This window comes from Rhincodon typus, chromosome 14, assembly GCF_021869965.1.
Source record: "Rhincodon typus isolate 14 chromosome 14, sRhiTyp1.1, whole genome shotgun sequence".
In the NCBI taxonomy this organism is placed as follows: Eukaryota; Metazoa; Chordata; class Chondrichthyes; order Orectolobiformes; family Rhincodontidae; genus Rhincodon; species Rhincodon typus.
In genome coordinates, this window is record NC_063345.1 from 46084938 (window position 1) to 46110584 (window position 25647).

The following is a 25647-nucleotide window of genomic DNA, read 5'->3' on the forward strand; positions in this document are numbered from 1 at the left end:
CCTCCATCTCCTACCGACCAACCTCATCCCGCCCCCTTGACCTGTCCATCCTCCCTGGACTGACCTATCCCCTTCCTAACTCCCTACCTACACTCACCTTTCCTGGCTCCATCCCCGCCTCTTCGACCTGTTTGTTTCCTCTCCACCTATCCTCTCCTCTATCCCTCTTCTATCCGCCTCCCACTCTCTCCCTATTTATTTCAAAACCCCCTTCCCCTCCCCCTTTTCTGATGAAGGGTCTAGGCCCGAAACGTCAGCCTCTCTGCTCCTATGATGCTGCTTGGCCTGCTGTGTTCATCCAGCTCTGCACCTTGTTGTCTCGGATTCTCCAGCATCTGCAGTTCCTACTATCTCCAAAATAGTCAAGCGAGCCACTCATTTCTGGGGCAATTAGGGATGGGGTGGGGAAAGTGTTAGACTTGTCAGCAACACCCTTATGCCACGAAAGAATCTAAGAAAGGGAGACAGTAGTGGTAACGTCACTGTGCTAGCCATCCAGAAGCTCGGGCTAATGCTCTAGGGAAAATGGGTCCAAACCCTCCCCATAGCAGATGGTGAAGCTTCAACAGAGTAAAATCAGGAATAAAGAGCTGGCCACCAATGGTGAGCATGACAGTTGTTTATAAAAAAAACACCATCTGGTTCACAAACGTTCCTTTCTCCACAAGGTAATCTGCCATCCTCACCCAGTTTGGCCCACATGACTCCAGACCCACAGCAATATAGGTGACCCTCCACTGCCCTTTGGGCAAATAGGGATGGGCAACATGTGCTGCCCCAGACAGTGATGGCCACATCCCATGAAGTAACAAAAAAAAAGAGGATAATGGAGTTTTGTCAGGTGAAGGTATAACTAGTCTCACCTAGAGCTCTTGTTGAACATTATACAAAAACTTCAAATGATCCAATAGGTGAAGACCAAATACCATCAGAGGTGAGGACAAAAAGAAAAACAGAAAAGAAAACAGCAATGTTCAAGAAAAATCATTTGTAATCACATGAAGAATCAATTCCAGTTGGTTTAGTACCATAAAAAGTATCAGCAGATTTTTTTTTTTAAATTGCTCCAGGTGGGATATAATTAGAATATTATTTCAATCCTCATTGTGAAATTCAATATCAATAACTTTACAAAAACTTATTTATGCAGCCATGTAGGCTATTTATCATTTTCTCCTCTGCTTGGAGTTAAATCTCTCATACATATTAATAAAACAATTATGTTCATGCTGGAGTATAAAATCATTAAATACTCAAAGAGTTTTTAGCCTGAATCTATCACACACTATACTTCATAACAGTTTCTGTCTTTCAAGATCTTTATTATTATTCACAAACTTTACTGATGTGAACAAAATCTCTCAATTTTTTTGACTTTAAGGGATAAGTAAGCAACACATTCACCAGTCAATAATCTAATTCCTTGTGATGTGGCTGGGAGTCTCAGAGTCCTGAACGTTCTTAGCTTTCTGTCCTCTATGGTGCAGCTTTTCAACTTCTGTTCTGGAAGGAGGGGCCTGCCTCACCAAAATCCCTTTACTTATATTCAGTCTCAAGCTGCACTCTGTGACCTGATTCTTGTCAAACATATCAGAAGAAAACCTGCTATAGCTTTATTCAGATTAAATTATGTTGAGCAGGTAGAGGCAAAAGAAGGTAGGAAAGACAGGGCAATAGATTCTTTCCTCATCCTAATCATCCTAACTCTCATTCCAATTTTCCAAACAAAGTTACAGTTTGGAAGCATAGTCTTTAATTAACCTTTTTTTATGGAGTTAGAAAATATAAATACTGACAGAAACTGAAGCAGAGTTTCAGGATCAGAAAAATACCCGAAACCATGTGTCTGCTAAACGTCATGAGTTCTCTGAAGTAAGAAAGATTAGATAAAGATAATGCAGTTGACATAACGTAAAGATTTTGATAAGGAAAAATACAGTACATTCTGGCCAAGGAGAAGACCGGAAGATGGGACAAGTAGCACAATGGACAGCAAGCTGATGACAAAGCAGCAATCTGAGAATAGGGGTTAAAAGTAATTATTGGCAAAATGTATGGCAGTTTTCAGAGGAATCAATGTAAAAATAATTTAGAAGAATAATATCAGAACTTGAAGGTTATACCCATCACAAAAGATTGAGCAAACAGGGGCTTCTAACAAGGGATGACCCATGGGCAGCACAGTGGCTTCGTGGGTATCAAAGCTGCCTCACAGTGCCAAGGATCCAGGTTCGATTCTACCTTCAGGTGACTGTCTGTGTGGCATTTGCACATTCTCCCGATGTCTGTGTGGGTTTCCTCCAGGTGCTCCAGGCTCCTCCCACAGTTCAAAGATGTGCAGGCTAGGTGGATTGGCCATGCTAAACTGCCCATAGTGTCCAGGAATGTGCAGGCTACATGGATTAGCCATGGGAAATCAAGGGTAAGGGTTTGCCTCCGCGTGGGATGCTCTTCGGAGGGTAAGTGTGGACTCAATGGGCCAACAGGCCTTCTTCCACACTGTAGGAATTCTATAATTCTATGAGACAGTTGTTAAATATCATGAAAGAGCTTAATATGGCAGACATGGAGAAGATGCTTTCACTTGTGCATGAGACCTGGTCTGTGGGCCTCAAACATTTAAAAAATGAAATGAGAAAAAATGCCAATCTCCAGAAGTATTGAGAATGTGGAACTCAATATCATATAAAATAAGCACTAACAAATTTAATGGGTAATTCAGGAGCATTTTCTTTTATTCAGACAGCAGTTAAGGGTAGCTATATTTTGGCAAGAAAAAAGCCAAGCATTACTTGAATTGCACATGGATCGAAATGGGGTAAAGGAGCAGAGAGTAACAGTGCAAATATGTAAATCACAAAGTCACGATGCAGTCAATAAACCATAACAAAAGCAAACCAAGCATTCAAGTTCATTTCTAGATGGACACAATCAACAAGTAGAAATGTTATGCCAACAAACCTCAGGCACAAAGTCCTCATTACTATACTATTAATAAAGGATTGTATAGACACTGGGGAGGATGCAGACAAGGTTCACATGGGTTCTAGCAGATTTGTAAGATTGGACTCTGGAAAGGATGTACAAAAGAAATCCATAGACAATGGACTAGATCTAAACTCTCCAAACCTGCCACATCCAGTCGTGGATGATCATGAACAATTATTAACGACTCACTGGAGCAGAAGATGCCACAAATATCCCATCAGTGATGGAGGAGCCCGACACATCACAGCAAAAGATAAGGCTGAAGTATTTGCAACAATCTACAACAAGAAGTGTGGAATTGATGATCTATCTCAGCCTCCTTCAGAGATCCCCAGTACACAGATGCTTGTCTTCAGTCAATTGATTCACTCCTTGTGATATCAAGAAATGACTGGAGCAACTTGATACTACAAAGTGTGTGGACCCTGACAACATTCTGGGAATACTGCTGAAGACGTGCTCTTAGTTACATCCTTTGGATAAAAACCAAGACAAGTCCAATCCAGCAATTACCACCCCATCACTCTTCTCTTAATCACCAGTTAAGTGATGGAAGGAGTACTTAACGCTGCCATCAGGCAGCATGTACTTAGCAATAATCTAAACAGAAGTTGCTGGAGACATTCAGAAGATCCGGCAGTGTCTGTGGAAACAGAAAACAATGTTAACGTACTAAGTCCAATGACCCATCTTCAGAACTGATAGCAACAAGGAAAAAGTGGTATTTATGCTGATGACAGTGGGTGGGAGGGAAGGAGTGAGCCCAGAGAGAGGGATTAATAAAAAGGATGGCAGACAAAGGGATTGTTTATAGTAAGAGAGGAAAGAGGAGAAGTTGGATAGGTGATAATGGGGGCTAGCACCAGTTGAAAATGTGTTGGCTGTACTGAAAGCAACCCATTTCATGGCAGGACCTGGGGTGGAGTTGGATGGTGGCTAACTGAAATGGAAAGATGTGGTCATGCTCTAAAATTGTTAAACTCGATACTACGTCCTAAAGGACCTAGGGTTCCCTAACGGAGGATGAGGTATTGTTCTTCCACCTTGCGTTGAGCCTCACTAGAGCCCTGCAGCAAGCTTGAGACAGAAAAGTTGGTGTGGGAATACAGTGTTACAAAGTGATAGGTAACTGAAGCTTGGGTCACTTTTATGGCCAAAGCAGTCACTAGTTTGTTTCATCTCCCCAATATAGAGGGGACTGCATTGTGAGCAGCAAATGGGAATACCATCACCTGCAGCTTTCACTCCAAGGTACGGAACCACACAAGCCATTCTGATTTTGAAATATCACAGTTCCTTCGGTATTGCTCGGCCAAAATCCTGGACCGAAGCGATTTGAGTAAACAGCTCACTACCATCTTTTTAAGAGCAACTCAGAATTGGCAATGTATGCTGGCCCAGCCAGCAACGCCCACATTCCCACAAATGAATAGAAATGTCAAGCAATCTCAAAAATCTGCACACATTTGAAGATCTCATTAACCTCCTGTCAAGCTTGCTATCGAAGGACAAGAAGAAGCTGTACAACATTTACACCTAAGTAGCTGCAGCTATGGAGGTGTGTACAGCACTTTCAGAATCAGTATTTGATTTGGCTAGCGAACCAAAACAACAGAACTGATCCACATTTGTCACACTTTCATAATGTACAAGATGGAAGAGACGTAGTGCAGGCTGTAGGAATTTAGAGTGTCATACCTGTATGTATCAGCAGCAGCAACAAAATGGGAGGTGGCGATTTAACAAGGATAGCAAAAGGCAGATGCAAAAGTCAAGTAGAAACAAACATGGATTGTATGATGTTGGGGAACTAGAATGGACAGTCACAAATTCTTTATAGCACCATTTATACTATTTCAGATTAAATACTACAATTTAATGAAATCTGAGATATACTACACTTCAGCCTTGCTGTTACTTTATTGAAATACTATTCAATAACTCTTTCATTCAATTCTGGTTGGTCTACTCCATGTGCTTAACTGCACGTGGTTTTCTCTTACCTCACTTCTATCTAATTCTGGCCACATTGTGCTATTTATTCCCAGTGGAGAACAGATCCATAACATCATTGCAAGGTTGTTCCAGGATCCAAAAGCCCTTATACAACAATAAGTAATGCTTATGTGACTTAAAAATAACAGAGCAGGTGACTGTTACGTTACTGCTTTTAGAGCTGTATTGATTTAAAATATGTTAACGAGCCAAAGACCAGGATGAAAGCATATGACCAACTTGTGTGTGCACTCCAGAAGAAGCATGCTAGAAGCTGGTTACATCCATGTTTATCTGTAACTGCAAGTTCTATTATGAGCTATTAAATACACCCATGCAAGCTTCTCATTAAATTCATCCCATGCTATTTAACACTTAATGGTGAGCAAAACTGATTGAGTGATAGAGTTCTATAGTAACATTTTACTAATATAACAGTAAGATTAGAGCCTAGCATATCTCAGATTTCAATGTATGTGGAACGTGACATAATGATCAAAACTGGGGATTTGTCTCACAAATAAGGCAGAGATGCAAACTTGAAAGCCATGGGAAATGGCCTCAGCCAAGTCTTGAAGCAGTGCTTTAATCATAGCTTAAGTTGCAGCTATAATGCACAGAACTAATAAAATAAAGCATAGGAAAACAATGCAGTTGCATTGTTGAATTTCCACACAAAGTAACCTTGTAGTAGCAAGACAGCTATATCACCTACACATTGATAGCATTTGTACAAGACAGGGAGTATCAGAAAGATGACTATCAAATTCACTTGCATGAATTACAAGGCCATGGACATCCTATCTGAATTTTGGTTCTTTAAACAAAGGTTGGAGCAATGCTTTTTAGATTTAGCCACTGTAAAACCAGATAAGTGGCAAAAATTTAAAAAAAAAGTGGAAACAAAGGCTTGCTCAGTGCCAACGCTCAGGCCTATCTCAAGAAGAACAGAGAGATCCTGGGAAACAATGTAAAATCAGTTTCATTTAAAAGTAAATTTTGGAAGTCACTATTTGGTTCTGATATCTTACAAGCAATGGTGACAAGAATCAGTCGATTGGTTTGTCAGTAGCTACCATGACAAATGCAAGGTCTGTGAGTTTTCAGAGGCTGAGCTGTCTGACTGAGCAGACAACGGAACCAGTTATAGCTTCAACACCTACTGAAGCTCTTCAAAGAGACCTTTTGGAGAAAAAGAAAAGCCACAACATTCACAAGTTGCTTAAAAATAGTAGAAAATATCAATCTATTGTAGCCAGCCAGGAAATAACACCTGCGAGCATTTGTTTCAGTAGCCAGTATTTGCACAGTAGCCAGGACATGGAAAGCAGGCATGTTGTGTGGGAAGTGCAGACTGTTGCACACACTGTAAAGTCATCCTATGTTCCTAAATTCATTCAAGTCATGTGGTACAAAACAACACTAGGTTCACCAATACAAGAAATCAGGTTCCAAAGATACAATCAGTGCAACAATGGCACACAACCGAAAAAAAAAGCACATGCAACATGCTGGTAGAAACAACAGGGTGCACACCAAAGTCCTGCTCAAGTGCAAGCACGTATATCAGGCTTTCAGCAATTCTGACCAGGGTGAAGACTGGGAGAGGAAGGACTAGCTCTCGCCATGATTAACATTATATGCCAGAGAAAACTAGGCAACACAGGAGATAGTGCAAAGTTCCACCAGACAGAATTCAGAAGGATGTTTTGGAGGTCACTGATACAACCTACAGCAGCAGCAAGTTTACTGCATATATCAGGTCACCCATCCCTTGCACTGGTACATTAGCAGTGAAATACAATTCTGTATGGAAACCTCAAGTATTTTACCTGTTGGACATGAATAGTTCAGGAATAGCAAGATTATCGGCATGAACGGATCTCAATATTGGGACCATTCACAAGATCACCAGATACAAATTGCAGCAGAAGTGACCATCTACAATAATTGTCCCCAGACAGATTCAATGTAATTGCAATTTCAAAGGTGACCCCCAAGTTGCACTTCAGAGAAGATGCAATTCCATAAGTCAACCCTCGCAGAAAGTGTAGTGTTGACAGACAAGAGAAGCTTAACAGTGCCTTGGTTAAGTCAAATTTAATGACATTATCCATCATGTACATCAGCACACAGACTGGTGCCATTCATTTACAGGTATTTTAATGAAGGAATGGCACAATCAAGGCATGTTTGAACTCAAGACATCTATAATGCTTTCTCTGAAGAGACACTCACACAAAATTCCAACACTGAAGGAATTGAATCCCAAGTTCACAAGAGCTAAATTCTTCTTCAAGCTGGATGACAAACAGGGATATTCTCAATTCACAAGATGGCGGCAGCAGCAAGGTAGGAAGTGTTGGGGTCCTGATCCTGTACACCCTCGCTCACCTGGCTAGCTGCATTCTCTTTTTTTAAATTGCTTTTCATTTCTCTATTGTATCAAAATTCACCTTTTCTTATTTTCTGCAGCTACGGCGGAGGAAGACCGTTGCGAGGGCCTGCTGGGGCGGCATCATCATTGTGGATGCAGATGTCTGTTCCTCGTGGCCACGGTGGCTGCGGCCTGAGCAAAGGCTTCATCATTGGTGACTTGGTGGATCCGGTCTGTTCCTCCTGGTGGCAGTGAAATGGTTTCAGCAGTGGTGGTATTGTGGTTCCCGTTTGGTCCTCGTGGCTGTGGCAGCTTCAGTTGGAGACTAAAGTGGAAACAGTTCGAGCATTGGTGAATTGGTGAGTCCGACCTGTTCACCCTTGCTGTCGCAGTGATGAGGTAGCTTCGCCGTTGGCTTCAGCAGTAGCAGCATGGCGGGTCCAGTCTGGAAATCCCTGCTTTCGTGGCCTCGGGCGGTTTTGGCAGCGACATCTCGTAGCCACTCCATAAACCATGAGCCGTGGAGGGGACAAAAGATGAACTTTGTCCTAACTTTGTCTCAATTAATTTCTGTAATCGAAATTGCACTAAATTATGGCAACTTGTACATTTTCCACTGTATTTTCATAAATACAAGTGACAATAAATTACTATTCTGTTCTACTTTGTAAAAATAAAATTGCAGGAAATCACTGATTTCACTTCATCATCTGGAAGCTTCCAGAGACTACCTTTCTGTCTGTCAGTGAAGATCTTTTCCAGCAATGTATGGACAGAAGTACAGGAAGTATTTGTGGATGTGTACGTACTGTCAACGATGTTATGGTAAAGGGCAAAACCAAACAAGAGCACGGCTGAATTCCATACTGACTTGGAGGACTCACTGTACTCAAAAATATACAACATTACCTACTGCTCAAGACAAAGAATAGCTGCAGAGATGTCTCCGATTTTTAAACTCCCAAGTACCATTCATACCATACTTTTCCGACAGAGTATCATTGTTAGGAGAACTTTGAAAGGAAGATATGCCATATTTGCATATGGCAAATATGGACCAACAACACATATCTGAATCACTCAAACAAGTCTTGTCAACACAGCATGTATGCTACCTTACTATGACCTGAGGAAGATGAAACTCCTGGAAGTTAATGCAGATCAGAAAGTGTTAGGATCACACATTACGCTTGTTGCCAAACCAATTTACTTAGATTGAAAGGTCTATCACAAGCACAATCTAGTTATTCACATAGAGAGCATGAAACACTCCCTCCAGACTTCAGCATCATAAGATTCCATAAATAATTGCTCAGTAAGCAATCCACTGTGGAAACTGACCACAAACTTTTGAAAATAATTTGGCACAAACCACTGACAAATGTATCACTGGATGGCAATGATTTTGATGACTGCTAAAAAGCTTGGTACCAAAATGGCTACACCTCTGGCTTACCATCACCAGCAGTGTTCATGTTAGGGAGGCAGCTTAGGATAACCCTACCAAGCCGTCACCTGTCCAAGTTCTCCAAGATTTAGGTCAAACCTCAAAAATACAAAGGAGAATGAAGATGGTAAATGACTGACTTGTAGCTATGGAATTGACTAATCTGCCCGTAGGACAGACGGTCAGAACCATACGTCCTAAAAAGGGAACATGGCTACCCACAGAGGTATCCAAAGTGTGCAGTCAGCCTAGAAACTTTGAATGGAGCAACAAAAAGGAGGAACAGAAGACAATTCAGGGAATTGGACAATACTCCAACTGTGCACAAAACAGGCGAAAATAAACCCCATACACCAACAACATGCAAGATTCCAAAACACCTAGAATTCACAAATATACCAAAAGATCTGTAAAGATTTCCAAGCACCTATACATTAGAAAGACTCTCAGACTCTTAAATCTTTAAAATTTTCAATTCTTTTTCTTTTTAAATTATAGAATCCATACAGTGCAGACAGAAGCCATTTGGCCCATCAAGTCTGCACTGACCCGCTGATGAGCATCCCATCCTATCCCCACAACCTTGCATTTACCATGGCTAATCCAACTAGCCTGCATATCCCTGGACACTACAAACAATTTAGCTTCGACCTAACCTGCACATCTTTAGAACTGTGGAAGGAAACTGGAGCACCCAGCAGGAACTCACACAGACACAGGGAGAATGTGCAAACTCCAGTTTGTCTGGACAGACTCTAGACAGTCACGCAAGGCAGATATCGAACTCAGGTCCCTGGCACTGAGAGGCAGCAGTGCTAACCACTGTGCCACCATTTCTGTGCAAATAGTTTTGTAACAACCCTGATGTGTATGTATAAATTCTCATTCTTAATGTGTGTAATTTTGTCTTGAGAAAAAAGGGGATGGTGTGTTATGCTGCAATGCTTTAAGAACTAATAAATCAAAGACCAGGATGAAGCCACATGACTAACTGCTACTTGCAGTCTAACAGAAGTATGCTGAAGCAGGTTGCATACATAGTTTTCTGTGACTGCAAGTTGTAGTCTGAGCTATTAACTAAATCTGTATGAGCTTAAATCTGTGTTGCTTACTCACAACTCAAGTCACATGACAGTAAGAGGTGCATAAAAATGTACATATGGAGGTCAAGTTTCTCACCCCATTCAACAACTACAGTACAGGTCAAAGATGGACATTTCCAGTGTTAAAGAAACCTCAACTACTATAATATAAATTTGGGTTGAGCTTTTTGAGCCATTTTATGGCAGTCATTTGTTGGGTTTTGCACTATAAAGGATTTGAAATATGCATTCACTGCTTCAGGTACTATACTCTTTCCCTGCTTTTTTTTGGAGCTCTGACAATAGGACAATTCACTCCTTTAAGCTGATGCTCTAGGCCCTCCGAAAGTAGTTCTCCTACACAATTTATAACCTCCAGAAAGACAAGCATTTGGACTGTATTTTTATCCTTGCAGTTCATCAACCTCATCATTATCAAGCTTTTCGGTGTGCAGATCCAAGGTCACTGAAGGTGGCAGTGCAGGTAGATAAGGCAGTAAAAAAGGATAGGCAAGTTATGCTGCAGCTTTACAGAACTTTTGTTAGGCCACACTTGGACAGTTCTGGAAACCACACTACCAGAAGGATGTGGATGCTTTGGCGAGGATACAGAAAATTTTACCAGGATGTTGCCTGGTATGGGGGATTTTAGGTATGAAGAAAGGTTGGATAGACCGGGTTTGTTTTTACTGGAACGCAGGAGGTTAAAGGGCAACCTGATGGAAATTTATAAAATTATGAATGGCATGGATAGAGTGGAAAGTATGAGGCTTTTTCCCCAGTGTGGAGGGGTCAATTACTAGGGGATACAAGTTCAAGGTACAAGGGGGGAAGTTTAAAAGAGATGTGCGAGGCAAGTTTTTCATACAAAGCGTGGTGAGTGCCTGGAACACGCTGCCAGAAGAGGTGGTGGAAGCAGACACAGCAGCAGCACTCCAGAAGCATCTGACGAATACAAGAATAGGAAGAGAATAGCAGGACATGGATCCTGTAAGTGAAGACGGTTGTAGTATGGAAGGCAAAATGTGCCAGTGCAGGCTTGGAGGGCCCAAGGGCCTGTTCCTGTGCTGTATTGGTCTTTGTTCTTCGAGGCGAAAAGCAACTGAATCCCAAACAGATTTGATCAGCCACCGCACACAATCCGTTCTCCCCACCCAACTAACACAAATGGAAATTACTTGCTGTATTTTCCCCCTCATGCACTTTTTGCTTTCAATATAAGTGAAGAAATAGGAGTGTACCTTCAGTTTCATTTGTAAATCCAATATCATTTTTGTTCCCATCGCTGGATTCTAACTTGCGCTGTTCCTGAGTTGTCAGCTTATTTCAAAATTACGTCTGCTAGCACTTATAATCAATAATGCATTACCTTTCGAGATACTTATCCAATATGATTTTGAATAGATCTACTTGACCTTACAACCTCTCACCATTAACTAATCCAAACAATGAACTAACCTTTGGAGTAATGTTTTCTTCTTTCACACCTTTGTCATTTACTTAAGAGTTTAATTCTCTTTTACCGCATTCCATTGTTCAGTTACTCAATACCAATCAAATATTCCAACTGATTCACTGCTTCCATGAAGTTTCAACATCTTCCTCATATTCACCCTTTTCCTTTCCCTCTCCGTTGAGTTCTGTTTAGTCCTAGATGTTCCACACATTAATTTCCAATCATTCAAATCAAACTTTCCTTTAACTCAACCAGCTCAGCTGCATCCTTCTTTTTGTGATATAGTCCTAGATGGCATAAAATTGACCAGTTGTCCTGACTAATTTTTTTTTATACAATGCAGAATACATTCCGGAGATGACACCCAACACCTTCTGAACAACATGCTCCACCATTTTATTTTTTCACAACTTCCAGATATTAGCTTATGTCTTGGGGGAGTTAACTGTCATGATTTCTGGATGCTCTTACTAACTGGTCTTTGACAGTGTTATTCCATTAATTGTTTAACACTGCGCCCTCCCCACCAACCCTCCCCACCCCACCCCACCCCACCCCACCCCACGCTCCCCACAACATGATCTCCCACATGCTGACATGAAAATTTCCAATGTTTTGCCCACCACCCTAAATAGACTAAAACCTCTATTCTAGCTCGGACAGTATTAATGACCTCTGCTACTTTGGAGTCCTCTACAAACACCTATTGAATCTACAGCATGTTATTTGAGATGGTTTATGAACCCATATCCATTACACTCAACCCAAATTCTTTTGCCATTTACGTGCATTCCCTGTTTCTTATCATCTAATTTCTCTCACTATCCTGCCATGAATATCATCTCTGCTGAGGTTTTGCAGATTCCCATGTGATTACAAGCAACAGGAAACTAGCAGGAGATGGCCATTCAGCCCTCCGTCAGTAAATAGATCATATGTGGAATACATATACCACAACTGACAACCCTTAATTGTCGATACCAGCAACATTTTCAATACTGCCCATAATCAGTCACATTGCCCATCATCCTCTCACCCACTAGAATTATTTGCTGGTCAAAATACTGAGTGAAATTCTGGTCTCCCTGCTATAGGAAGGATGCTATGAAACTTGAAAGGGTCCACTAAATATTTACAAGGATGTTGCCAGGGTTGGAGGGTTTGGGATATAGGGAGAGGCTGAATAGGTTGGGGCTATTTCCCCTGGAGAATCAGAGGCTGAGGGGTGACCTTGTAGATGTTTATAAAATCATGAGGGGCATGGATAGAGTGAATAGCCAAGGTCTTTTCCCAGGGGTGGGGGAGTCCAAAACTAGACGGCATAGGTTTAAGGTGAGAGGAGAAAAACATTTAAAAGGGACCTATGGGGCAACTTTTTTTTAACAGAGTGTTGAGTGTGTATGGAATGAGCTGCCCGAGGAAGTGATGGAGGCTGGTACAGTTACAACATTCAAAAGGCATCTGGATGGATATATGAATAGGAATGGTTTAGAGGGATTTGGGCCAAATGCTGGCAGATGGGACTAAGTTAATTTAGGATATCTGGTGGGCATGGACGAATTGGACTGAAGGCTCTGTTTCCATTGCTGTACAGCTCTATCTAAGGCATTGCTAAAACAATCCTGTGTTGTCAAACAGCTGCTTAGGGCAGTAGCTGTACTGTAGTAAAGGGAGGATTAGCCACTTTTGCCCATGATTTAGGATTTGTATTGGCCTCGTCGACCGACACTTATCATAAACGTGATTGTCAGTCTGTCCCCCCCACCACCCAGTCCGAGATTCATGGCCGTTTACCGGTTTCAGAGGGGAATACCCACAAAGATACACTTCATTCTGAGAAAGGCTCACGGTGCCTGCTACCTTCTGTATCCGCCGCATTCATTTTGTTAGCAGCCTCTTGCGGAATTTTCATTCGATGGCGTCGCCCAGGAGCTCCTTTGAACCAAGAAGCTGGAATAAACAAACAAAATGAATAAATGACCAGCAGTCCGCAGACAGAGCTTTCTATTGTGTTGCACGATTTCTCGCCCCGAGTGACACTGAAACAAATGGCTCTGTACAACCAGAACCCAACCATGACACCAGCTGATAGCACAGGAAGGGTGGAGGATTCATTCCCCTACGGTCACAAAAACCTCCAATATAAGCGGAGCTCTACCATAAACAGCTCAGGTAATAACAAAAAGGACCACTTTAACCAAAGCTGCATCCAACAAAGTCCTATTGCAATATTTTGTTATCAGTCTAAGCTCATTTACTGTCAGGTCCCGATTTAATACAGCAACATTCAATCTTTTCTGCCCCCCGCCTCGGATTTATCTGCAGACACGAGAGGATGTTCGTGACCCCATGCCGGTTGTCCCCAGCTCCTAAGCTTACGCTGCCAGAAGCAGTGAATGGAAACTGAGTGCCTTTGCCCCAGAGCAAGCAGGAGCTGTGGGGCATCGTTTTTACCTTCACCAATTACAGTGCCAGTCACTATCTGCACCGAGACACACTGAGCAGATGCGTCAGCCCGCAGTGCGCAGCGTCAGTGTGGGGCAGAGCCGGCCCACTGCACCCTGTCTCACCGCCAGCACACCCAGTGTCCCTGCCCCCTGTCCCCTGTCCCCCCGTGTCCCCTGACCACCGACCACTTCACCCCATCCCCCTGTCTCCCGGTGTCCCCGCCCCGCCCCCCCCCCCCTTCCCTTCCGCATCCCCCGGTCTCACCACCGTCCCACCGTCCCTGCACCCTGTGTCCCTGCCCCATGTCTCACCGCCCCATGTCTCACCACCACTGCACCCTGCACCCCGTCCCACCGTCACACCGTCACTGCACCCCGTACCCCTGCACCCCGTCCCACCGTCCCACCGTCACTGCACCCTGTGTCCATGCAAACTGCCTCACTGTCATTGCATCTTCTATCCCTACACCCTATCTCTCTGTCACTGCACCTTCTGGCCCTACCCCCTATCTCTCTGTCACTGCACTCTCTGGCCCTGCCCCGTCTCACCATCATTGCATCCCCTGTCCCTGCACCCTGTCTCATTGTCACTGTACCTTCTTTCATTGCAAACTCTCATTCTGCATCCTCACACTCTCCCTATACCCAGTGTCATCATGCCCTCTCTTACTGTCAGCGCACCCTCTATCATGGCATCTTAACTCACTGTCACTTCATCTTCAGAATGTCCCTGCACTCTATCAATGCAGACACTCCCTATCCCTGCACCCATATTCCCTTACACTATACCCTCATACTATCCCTCCAGACCTGTCACTGCATCTTCGTACTGTTCCTGTACTGGCTCACTGTTATGCTTCTTCTGTCCCTGCACCCTTTGTCACCACATTCTGAAATCTGCAGACACTTTTATCAAGACCATTTGAATTCTTATACACATCAATCTGAACTCCAGCGAAAAAGAAGCAGAGTCCGTTCAACTTTTTCTCATGCACCCTTTCATTCCAGGTATCTATCAACTTGGGTTGATAATGGGAATCTGTTTGTAATGAGAAAGTTTTACAAACAGAGTAAACATTGAGGAACATTGGCTTGCTTTTGGTTTAGAAGGAACAAGAATTTATTTTTGCTTAGGGGAAGAATTCAGCTTGGAAACTTTCTGTTTCAGTTCGTACAAGTCATAGAGTCACAGAGATGTACAATGCAGAAACAGATCCTTCGGTCCAACTCATCCATGCCACCAGATATCCTAAATAAATATAGTCCCATTTGCCAGCATTTGGCTCGTATTCCTCTAAATCCTTCCAATTCATATACCCATCCACATGCCTTTTAAATGTTGTAATTGTACCAGCCTCCACCACTTCATCTGGCAGCTCATTCCATACATGCACCACCCCCTGCATGGAAAAGTTGCCCTTTAGTTCGCTTTTAAATCTTTTCCCTCTCACCCTAAACCTCTGCCCTCTTGTTTTGGACTTCCCCAGCCTAGGGAAAAGACCTTGTCTATTCATCATATCCACACTCCTTATGATTTTATAAGCCTCTTTAAGGTTACCCTGGAACCTCCAATGCTCCAGGGAAAATAGTCCCCCTTGAGATTAGATGTATGTAACAATTTCTCTTGAAGGAAGGAGTTTAGAACTGTTAGGAATAATTTACCTCATGTAAGGAGTATATTTGAATGTTCCAGACCAGTTGTCTTTGACTGGAGGACAGAATGTGTTATTTGAAACTGAGAAAGTCAGTTTTGAGAAAGTCAGTTGTACAACTAATCAATAGAAAGGATATAAAATTCTCAAGACTGGGAATTTCAAATAAAAAAGTTCAGTTAAACTTATAGATGTGATAGAGAACTGAACTCTCTCTGGTGTTTGAACACTGTAAAATGATAGTGATGGTATAAATAGGTTTGTATTTTACCATGAATTTGAAGTATTTCACATGGTGTTATGTGTAAGCAGCCTGGATTATTCTATTCTACTTTATCTTTGTTTTATGTAATAAACTTCTGTTTTATTCCTAAAAACTAATCCGCAGTATTCCATGTTTGTGTTTCAGTGAAAGACCACCTTTTCAAACAAAAAAATCTGTCAAGCCAGATTTTATTCAGAGATCTTACTTGTCCAGTAATAATATCAGTTAAGATCTTAACAGACTCCACTTATCACATCTTGCCAAAACTCATTTAAGTATATCATCTTTTGCCAGCCAGTTAGTTTTCCATCTTTGCTAGTATGTTACCCAATATACCATGTGTTTCTACTTGCACTATAACATTTTTAGAGTCATATAGCACGGAAACACACCCTACAGTCCAATGCACCCAGGCCAACCAGATATCCCAATCTGACTTAATTCTATTTGCCAGCATTTAGCCCATATCCCTCTAAACCTTTCCTATTCATATACCCATCCAGGGGCCTTTTAAATGTTGTAATTGTACCTGCCTCCACGGCTTCCTCTGAGGAAGTTCTCAGGAAGAGTCATGGATCATAGGAGATCATAGAATCCCTACAGTGTGGAAATAGGCCATTCGGCCCAACAAGTCCACACCAACCCTTGAACAGCATCTCACCCAGACCCAACCCCCACCCCATCCTTGTAACCCTGCATTTCCCATAGTTAAAACACCTAACCTACACATCCCTGAACACAATGGGCAATTTAGCATGGCCAAATCACCCAACTTGCACTTCTTTGGACTGTGGGAGGAAATCAGAGCACCCAGCAGAAAGCTGATCACTCAACCCAAAATATTAACTCTGATTTGTCTCCACAGATGCTGCTGGACCTGCTGATCTTTTCCAGCAATTTCTCTTTTTGTTTCTGATTTGCAGCATCTGCAGTGCTTTTGGTTTTTATTTTGAACAACGACCAGCTTGGATTTTGAGTCCAGGGCCTAAGTGAGGTTTAATTAAAAACAAAGTGTTGGAGAAGCTCAGCTGATCTGGCAGCCTTTTGCAAAGAGAGAAAGAGAGTTAACATTCTGTTTTTTGCGAATGTGGACTCAGCCATATCAGACTGTGTTGCAGAGTGTGGAAATTCAAGTACCGTACATCGACAGCTTGCTTTTATCCACGTTACATGCTAGACTTATAATAAATTGGTTCAACAGGATTTCCCTTTCACAAAACTACTGACTTTACCTGATTTCCTTGGATTTTTTTTTCCTAAGTGCCTGGCTATAACCTCCTTATAATTGACTCTAACTCTATCTTCATGACAGAAGTCAGTCTAATTCGCTTGTGGTTTCCTGTTTTTGCTTCCCTCCCTTCTTGAAGAGAGGTTTATATTTTCTATTTTCCTGTCTGATGGAACCTTTCCTGAATCTAGAGAATTTTGGAAAATTAGAACCAATGTATCTCCTACTTCATTAGCAATCTCTTTTAAGGCCCTAGTATAAAGTCCATCTGGACCCAGAGACTCGTCAGCCTGCAGCTCCAAAATTTGCTTCTTAGTTTGGCTGTCGTGATTGTAATTTTGCTACGCTCCTCTCTCCCTTCTACCTCCTCATTAACAGCTGTTACTGGAATGTTTTCATATCCTCTACAGTAACAGAAACAAAATATTTTTTTCATTTCATCTGCCATTTCACCATCTTTAATTAATTCATCATTCTCATTCTATAAAGGGCTAACACTTTATATCCTCTTTTCCTTTGTATCGGCAGAAACTCTTGTTAGCTCACTTCCTCTCAGTCTAATTTTTAATTAACTTGTCATCATTCACTGCCATTCTTTATATTTTGACAAATCATCTAATCTGTCACTCATCTTCGTGCACTTATATACCTTTTTCTCAACTCTGATCCTTTATTTAACTTTTTTAGTTAACAACGATAGTATGTCCTGCCCTTGGTTTGGAGATCTTCTTATCAAAAATGGCAAAAAAAAACATTCCTGTTGGCCAAAGATTTGAAAACAAAGGTTAGAATTTGATGGCTTCTCAGATTTCTCGTCAACAAAATCGAATTTCTGACAGCCACAAGCTAGTGGAAGATTTGTTTTGGATTGAAATCAATCTCGAACCAAATCTTTGAAAATGTGGTTTAAAAGGAAATAAGAAATATTAAACTATACATCGTTACTGAAAAGTTTGACTGAGAGAGAGGATGACAGAAACTTGCAGTTTCTGGGGTTTACTTTCATCTGACCACCTCTGTCTGTAACAGAACTCAAACCCAGAATGGGTGCTAGGCAATCATCAGCACAGAGGTTCTCTCGAAGCTGGGCTTTCCAGTAATTAAGGACCATAAACCCCATCATTTATTTCATTTGTTACAAAACACACCAAGCTCCCTTAAAATATATTAAGAAGATAGTCCAGACCCTAACCTTTTCTTATTTTGAAGATGTGTAAGGCATTGCATTCCAGATGCAATTCGATTGGTTAAACTACTCAATGTTAAGCAAAAAATGTAATTTTATATTACAGGTAAAATACAGACAAAATAAAAAATAAAAGAATTGGCTTAACTGTAACTCTTTTGAAATGTTTAACAAAATAATAGATATATTAACTACTATTAATTAACTGTTCCAATAGATAGCTTGGACCAATATGTATCATTTGTAATTGGTTCCAGAATGAAGGGTCTCCCACTTAATATGGGGATGAGGAGGAATTCCTTCTGTCAGAATTGTTAGTTTCTTGAATTCTCTATTCCAGAGAGCAGTGGAGGCTGGGTCAATGAATATATTCAAGGTCAAGGTCGAGTTGGACAGCTATTTCCATCAACCAGGAAGTCAAGGGTTATCTGGAGCAGGCAGGAAAGTGGAGTTGATGTCAAAAACAGATCAAACATAAACTTATCAAATTGCACAGCACGTTTGAAATGTGGATGGCCTTTGTTGCTATTGCTTACATTCTTATATTTTCAAATACATCAAGTAAGCTACAGAGAAATTTGATTCTGGAGGATATACAAATTACGACGGATTGGTTAATATGGCATTAACATTTGCCCAGCATAGAACATGGTGCTAGGCAATAGAACCAATTGCTAACAAAAGTCTATAGATGCATGCTTACAGACAAACTCATTATCTCAAATGTCTGACTCATTCAGAAGAGGATAAGGGGAGACATTATACACTGGATGTCATTCATGTCTCACCATTAATACATGTTGAAAATGTGTGTTAACTTTATGAAGGATATTGTCATATATCCATATTTCCCTTAATGGAAGTATTTATGCATTATTGCCATGCACTGTTACCTCGAGGACTAGGAAATTTTCAAAATATATAATTAAAACTTATGAAATATATTGATGTAATACAGCTTTTTGCATACACAAAACACCAGATCCCAGATGGACTCAGACTATGATGTCAAGTTTCTATTTGAGGGTCCTCTCAGAGGAATTGGGAGAGCGCAATGGAACCAGTGGGTGCTAATGGCTTCAGAATCACACTGAAAACAGAATACATTGAATGCCACATGAAACCTACCTTTACAATGTTTGATCCAGCAGTAACTGCTCAGGATACTTCCCTCGCAGGAGCCAAGTTAGTAGCTGCCACCTTCACAGAAACTGCTCAGAGTTTCTGTGAAGGTGGCAGCTACTAACTTGGCTCAGAGAGCATTGCAAGTGGATGTTTTGCAGAACAGATCACATCACAATCTGACAGGGACACTTGATAAATCAGGACCCAGACATTATCAGCCTTTGAATCCAGGGGCCTGGAATGAAGATGGCTACTGGTTGGGAACCAGTGGAGACCAGGCAGACCACGTGGAAGTCCTTATTGAAGGACTGTAAAGTCTATCTTTTTAGCTTTATTTCTTATTTTCCTAACTTTACAGATATACATAGTATATGTTTTCTTTATTTTCTCTATTTTTTTGTACCTAAATACTTTGTACCTAAGATGGCACTGTGTGTTGGTGACATTACACACTTTTCACTGTACTCCTGTTCTTTTGTAACTTGAGTACGTGACAATAAACCGAATTCTAATTTAAAGTTTGACCATAACGACCAAAAAGTCCATGCAAACTCTCAGTCATTATTAGTAGACAGTTGATTTAGGTAGTGGACTGTAAACTCACACTTTGGACACTCAGCTGGGCAAGATGTTTTCTTCTGCTTCCCAGTGATAAATAATAGAGATTTGCTCCTTTTTCAATAATCTTTGAACTACTGATATGTGGTCAAATTTGTGACTTAATTCAAGTCAAAATTAGCTCATGGCCTTTAGGAGATTGAATTGAACTTCACTGGACATTTCAAACCTTAGATCATCTTGCCAACCTCTCAAAATCATTGTACTTCAGTCCATCGTATAAAATTAAACAATTTTTTTCCCAGTTAACTCAGCAAACCTTACTTTCCATCCTTTTTCTTTCTAAACCATGATCATATTGAGACTCACTCTTGGATAAAGTCAACGGAAGGTTATGAGAGTTCATTACTGAAGATAATTATGATTTACACATTAGATTCCAATGCCTACATTAACTTTTTTTTTATTTCTCACTCATGCAAAAGATAAAGTGCTTAGTGGTCCACAACAGTGGACCACTGAAGTACAGGAAACCTCTCCTGTGGATTAATGCCCCTAGCTTTTACACATAGTCTGTTGTATTGCACCACGTACCTGAAGGAATCCTGTCATGAGAGACAAAGCCCACAGCCCTCTGAGCCCATGTGGCCCCAGTCAAATTCTTTGCAAGTGTGTATAATGTTTCCTGGCAGTGAGCAAAATGGTCCTTTATCCTGAGATAATCATAGATGTTACAGCTGTTCAGGACCAGAACGATCTTGTGGATTGCTGCTAAAGCACAGAGGTTTTCCATTGAAGAGACAGCTACTGAGACCCAATGGCACCTCTACATTAAAACAGTTAGAGGCACTGCAACAGCCATCACATGGGTCACCATACAGCAGGCCACCACACTCTGACAGATGCAGTGGTAATGTCTTGAGCAGTCCAGGGGCATAGAATCATAGAAAACAGGAGGAGTAGGCCATTTGGCAGTTTGAACTTGTATTGACATTCATTATAACGGCTGAACTCAACTCAATAAACTGTTCCTGGTTTTCCCCCATATCCTTTGATCCTTTTAACCAAGTGCTACATTCAATTCATTCTTGAACTCATACAATGTTTCGGCCTCAACTGCTTTCTGTGGTAATGAATTCCACAGGCTCACCACTCTCTACCGTCTCTTACCTCTTTCCTCCTCTTAGTGCCAAATGGTTTATCCCATATCCTTCGACTGTGACCCTTGGTTCTGGATTCCGCCAGAATCCGGATCATCCTTCCTGCATCTATCCTGTCTAGTCCTGTTAGAATTTTAACATTTTCACAAGATCTCCCCTCATTCTTTGAACTCCAGCAAATATAATCCTAACTGATTCACCCTCTTCTCAAACGTCAGTTCCACCATGCCAGGAATCTGTCTGGCAGATGTTCACTGTGCTCTGTCTATAGCCAGAACTTCCATCCTCAGATAAAAGGAGACTGCAACTGCAGAAAATATTCTGGGTGTGGTATAATCAAGACACTATGATTGGAGCAAAACATCTCTGCTCCTGAACTCAAAATCCTTTCACTATGAATGCCTTCTTTATGACCTATTACATCTAAATACTGGTCTTCAGCAATTGGTGTTTGAGGACATCCAGGTCTTGTTACCTATTCCTGTCACTCAATTTATAGCCAAATGGTAATCAACCTTCCCTCTTTTGCTCCCAAAGTGGATAACCTCATATTTATCCACATTACACTGCATCTGCTATGCATTTGCCCACTCATTTCAGTTTGTCCAAATTACACCAAAGTATCTCTGCATCATCATCCCAGCTCGCCCAGCTGCATATTTGGGGATATTATGTTTAGCTCTCATCTAAATCCTTAAAAAACATTGCAAATAGCTGGGGCTCTAACACTGATCCCTGTGGTAGGCTACCATTTGGAAAAAAATACATCTTTATTCCTATTCTGCTTCCTGACTGCCAACTAGTTCTCTATCCATCTCAATATACTATCCCCAATCCCCTGCACTTTAATTTTACACACCTAAATTTATTTGTGGAACTTTGAAAGTCCAAATAAACCACATCCACTCAACAATTCTACAAGTCACATCCTTGAAGAATTCCAGCATATTTGACAAGCACAATTTCTGTTTTGTAAATCCATGTGACTGTCTGATCCTCCCACTGTTTTCCAAGTGCTTAGCTATTAAACCTTTTCTACATGAGCATGGCTGACTGGTCTACAATTCTTGATTTTCTCTCTGCCTGCCTTCTTTAAATAGAGGGACTATATTAGCTACCTTCCAATCTGTAGAAAATGTTCCAGAGTCAGAGTCAACAGAACCTTGGAAGATAATGAAAGCATTCACTATTTTTAAGCGCTCTGGGATGTAGATTATCAGGTCCTGAGGAATAATCTGGTTTCAATCCTATCAATTTCCCCAACAATGCTTCCCTACAATTAGGAATTTACTTCACCATCTCCCTCTCACTAAACCCTGTGATCTGTGACATTTCTACTGTTATTTAGGTCCTCCTTTGTAAGAACAAAACTAAAGTATGCATTTAGCTGGTCAGCAATTTCTTTGTAAAATTTTAAATTCCTGTTTGACTGTGAAGGGCTTACAATTGTTTTAAAATTTTTCTTTTCACATACCAATAGATATTACAGTTAATGTTTCCCACCAGTTTGCTTTTGTATTCTATTTTCCACTTTCTTAATCAATCCCCTTGTCCTCCTTTGCTGAATTCTAAACTGCTTCCTCTGCTCAGGTCTGTTGTCTTTTCTGGCTAATTTGTATGCCCCTTCCTTGGATCAAATGCAATCTCAATGTCCCTCATAAGCCACAGCAGTTTTTTGGCTACCTTTCCTTTTTACTTATGCACAGACAGGAATGAACAATTGTTACAGTTCAGCCTTGCTCTCTTTAAATGTTTGCCATTGCCTTTCCACCATCATCCTTTTAAGTTCCCTAATCTATCATAGCCAACTCATCTCATACCATCAGTTTCCTCTATTTAGACACAGGACTCTAATCTCAGAATTAACTATGTCACTCTCCACTTTAATGAGGAATTCGATCATCTTATGGTCACTCATCTCCAAAAAGGGCCTCACACAACTAGATTGCCAAGATTAGATAGATTATTCCTTTCTACTACCCAGTCTAGGATGCTGGTCTCTAATTGGTTCCTCAATGTTTTGGCCCAGAAACCCATCCCATACACACTTCAGAAATTCCTCTACAGTATTGTTACTGATTTGATTTGGCCAAGCTACGTTCAGATTAAAATCACTCATAATTACAGATGTTCCTTTACTCGTGCATCTTTAATTTCCTGTTTAATGCCTTCCTCAAGCATGCTCTCTCTACAGTGTGCTGCATCACAGTGTTGTCTATGTTCTGTAAAATGCGGGTCTCTAGAGAGGCAAAACCTTGGTAAGATATTGCATACCAGCATGGCTATCTGGAGCGTGAGAAAGATGCATTGGAGCAAAGTGATCCTGTGCTGCATAGATCTACTGAAAAGTCAAGCCATCAATTAGGCAAATCTCCAGTTTCAATGATTCAGTCACACTTATCCAGAGTACATTATAACAGAATGCTCAAGGTGCTCAATAAGAGCTCAGCACCACACCATTTGTACAAAGAATCACACCCAAATTCCTTCTGTCAAATCACTTCCACTCTCTCTGAACACATCTTAATATCACACATCCATTTCTTTATGCTAGACCTCAATGCCTTCAAACCAACAGGATCACAGCAGGGAAAGCCACTCATTATATCTATACATACTGAAATGCCTATAGTGCCTGCTCATGGTACCTTTTGGGCTAGTGTTGCCTCTGCCGAAGGCTGTCCCACCCATATCACTGGAAACACATACCATGGAGTATGAAAACAGTAGCTCAGTCATAATGACAATGCAGGTTGCCACTAATGGGCTAAACCATAATCCTTCACAGCTCTGATACATGTCTGGCAGAACCAGTAGCGGGGGAGTCAACTGTCCATGCAGCTGTATACCTTCAGTGCACAATGCTACAGAATGTGACATGTATTCGGTGTAATGGTAATACCACACTTGTAGCTCCATTCAGTTTGATGCCACAAGTGGCTCTCTACCAAGTTGGTGACCATTTCTGTAGAGGAGCTTATGCAGCTCGTAAGCCTGAGATATTTTGCAATGCCGCTCTACTCACTATTCCACTTCCTCAGTGAAAATCAACAATAGATCAAAGCTGCTGCTTCAGAAAGCCTTTCCCCAAGACAGTCATTCTCCAAGATGGAGTAACTTACTGCAGATAATAAAGATGTGGTTGTCTGACAATGCAATGCTGTCCATAAACCAGCTACTTTAATGTAGTTATAGCATTCCAGCTGCCCTGCCACACTTAACATTTATAAATTAGTTTACATATTTAATAGGTTAAATTAAAGATCCAGTAATCATCAATAATGCTCCTTTCACAAAGAGGATAAAACAACTTATTCCCTCTTTTGCCAGCAGTTCTGTAAATTATTGTAATTTTTAAATGATCCATTCTGAAGTGAAATCATTGTAATTCCTTGCAGACAGACAATCCATTAAATGCATCATTAGTACATTTGCTGCTTTTTCTGCTTGTGTCGGATTATTTACTTTGTACGTACACATTATGTTAAGGAGAATCACCTGATGCAATACCGTTCTTGCTTTTGGAATGGAACATGTAAACCCGTGCATTTTATAGGCCTATACTTGCAACTGACCATAAAGGACAACTTATATATGCTGTAATATACTCATTTCACAGATAAAGATACAAGATTTGACTTATGCTGGCTGTTTATTAAAATCTGTTGGCTTGGAACACAAATTTGAAACATTCAGAAGCAGGTATACCCCAATAGATTCTGAAGGAAAATAGAGTAAATACTGGAAATTAGGAAAATAAAAACAAACAAATACCAGGGAGTACAAATGCAGTGGATATAACGAGTTCAGCAGTAAACTACACACCATCTTGGAAACTGGATGTCAAGCCAGTCAAAATATCACGTCAGAGTGCAACATTACTTCTATATTACTGAGATACAGTGTAAAGAAATGTGGATCTTTAGCAGTGGTAGTAGTTTACCATCTCTGGTTTAAACAAAAGAACAATCATATTGGAGAAATTAATCAATTGTTTACAGTAGTGAGATGTGAATATACCATCTCCTCTGCTTTCAACCAATCTATTCAGTTAAAACTAACTTAAGTATATGGTGTGTGCCTCAGTAAGTACTATTGCTGAAAAAGAAAACTATTTTGTCAAAGCTTTGTGTCATGCACTCAATTAGACAATTCACAAGAATATCAAAGTAAGTAGTGAGTGGCGGGGGAGGGAAATAAACATTGGCTAATTTGATAGCTTGTGGTTTAACACAGAACTATTTGTGCTACTGTCAAGTGAGATTTAGACTGTACAAGAATGCTGCTAATTAGGTCACCTCAGAACCTGGTCACAGTATTGTCAAATGTTAAAGTGTAAAGCTGCTTACAACTTTTGAAACAGTCAATATCTCGGAAAATTGTACTGTGATAGAACAGCATGCATGCAATAGTCCATAAAATTCAGTGCATGCACACTTGGTTACATGCATAGAAGCGAATTCTGAAAAAAAGTGAATTATACCGAAATGAAACCAGATCAGCGTTTAAAAGCTATTTTAAAAAGTAACACTGTTTTTGAGGGTTTTTCTTCCGTACCAGGATATTAAAACGGAATTAGAAACTTCTACCCAAAATAACATCCCCCTCGTCACCAATTTACACCAAGAAAATTGACAGTAATTAAACACTGAAATCTAGACTGAAGAGAACGATATCATGT

The 25647-nt window shown here is 40.9% G+C and overlaps 1 protein-coding gene across 2 annotated transcripts in view; it reads right to left on the reverse strand.

The window, feature by feature from the left end:
• LOC109911596 (short coiled-coil protein B) overlaps positions 1-13863 on the reverse strand; it is a 26081-nt gene extending 12218 nt beyond the window's left edge. Inside the window, exons 1-2 of one of the 2 annotated variants that reach the window (XM_048604891.1) lie at positions 13800-13863; positions 13206-13295 (exon numbers count right to left, since the gene is read on the reverse strand). In XM_048604891.1, the coding sequence (XP_048460848.1) occupies positions 13206-13257 (52 nt within the window). In that variant the 5' untranslated portion in view covers positions 13258-13295; positions 13800-13863. The remainder of the gene's footprint in view (positions 1-13205; positions 13296-13799) is intronic. The other variant, XM_048604890.1, reaches the window with a different exon arrangement.
• Between the last annotated feature and the right edge of the window lie 11784 nt (positions 13864-25647).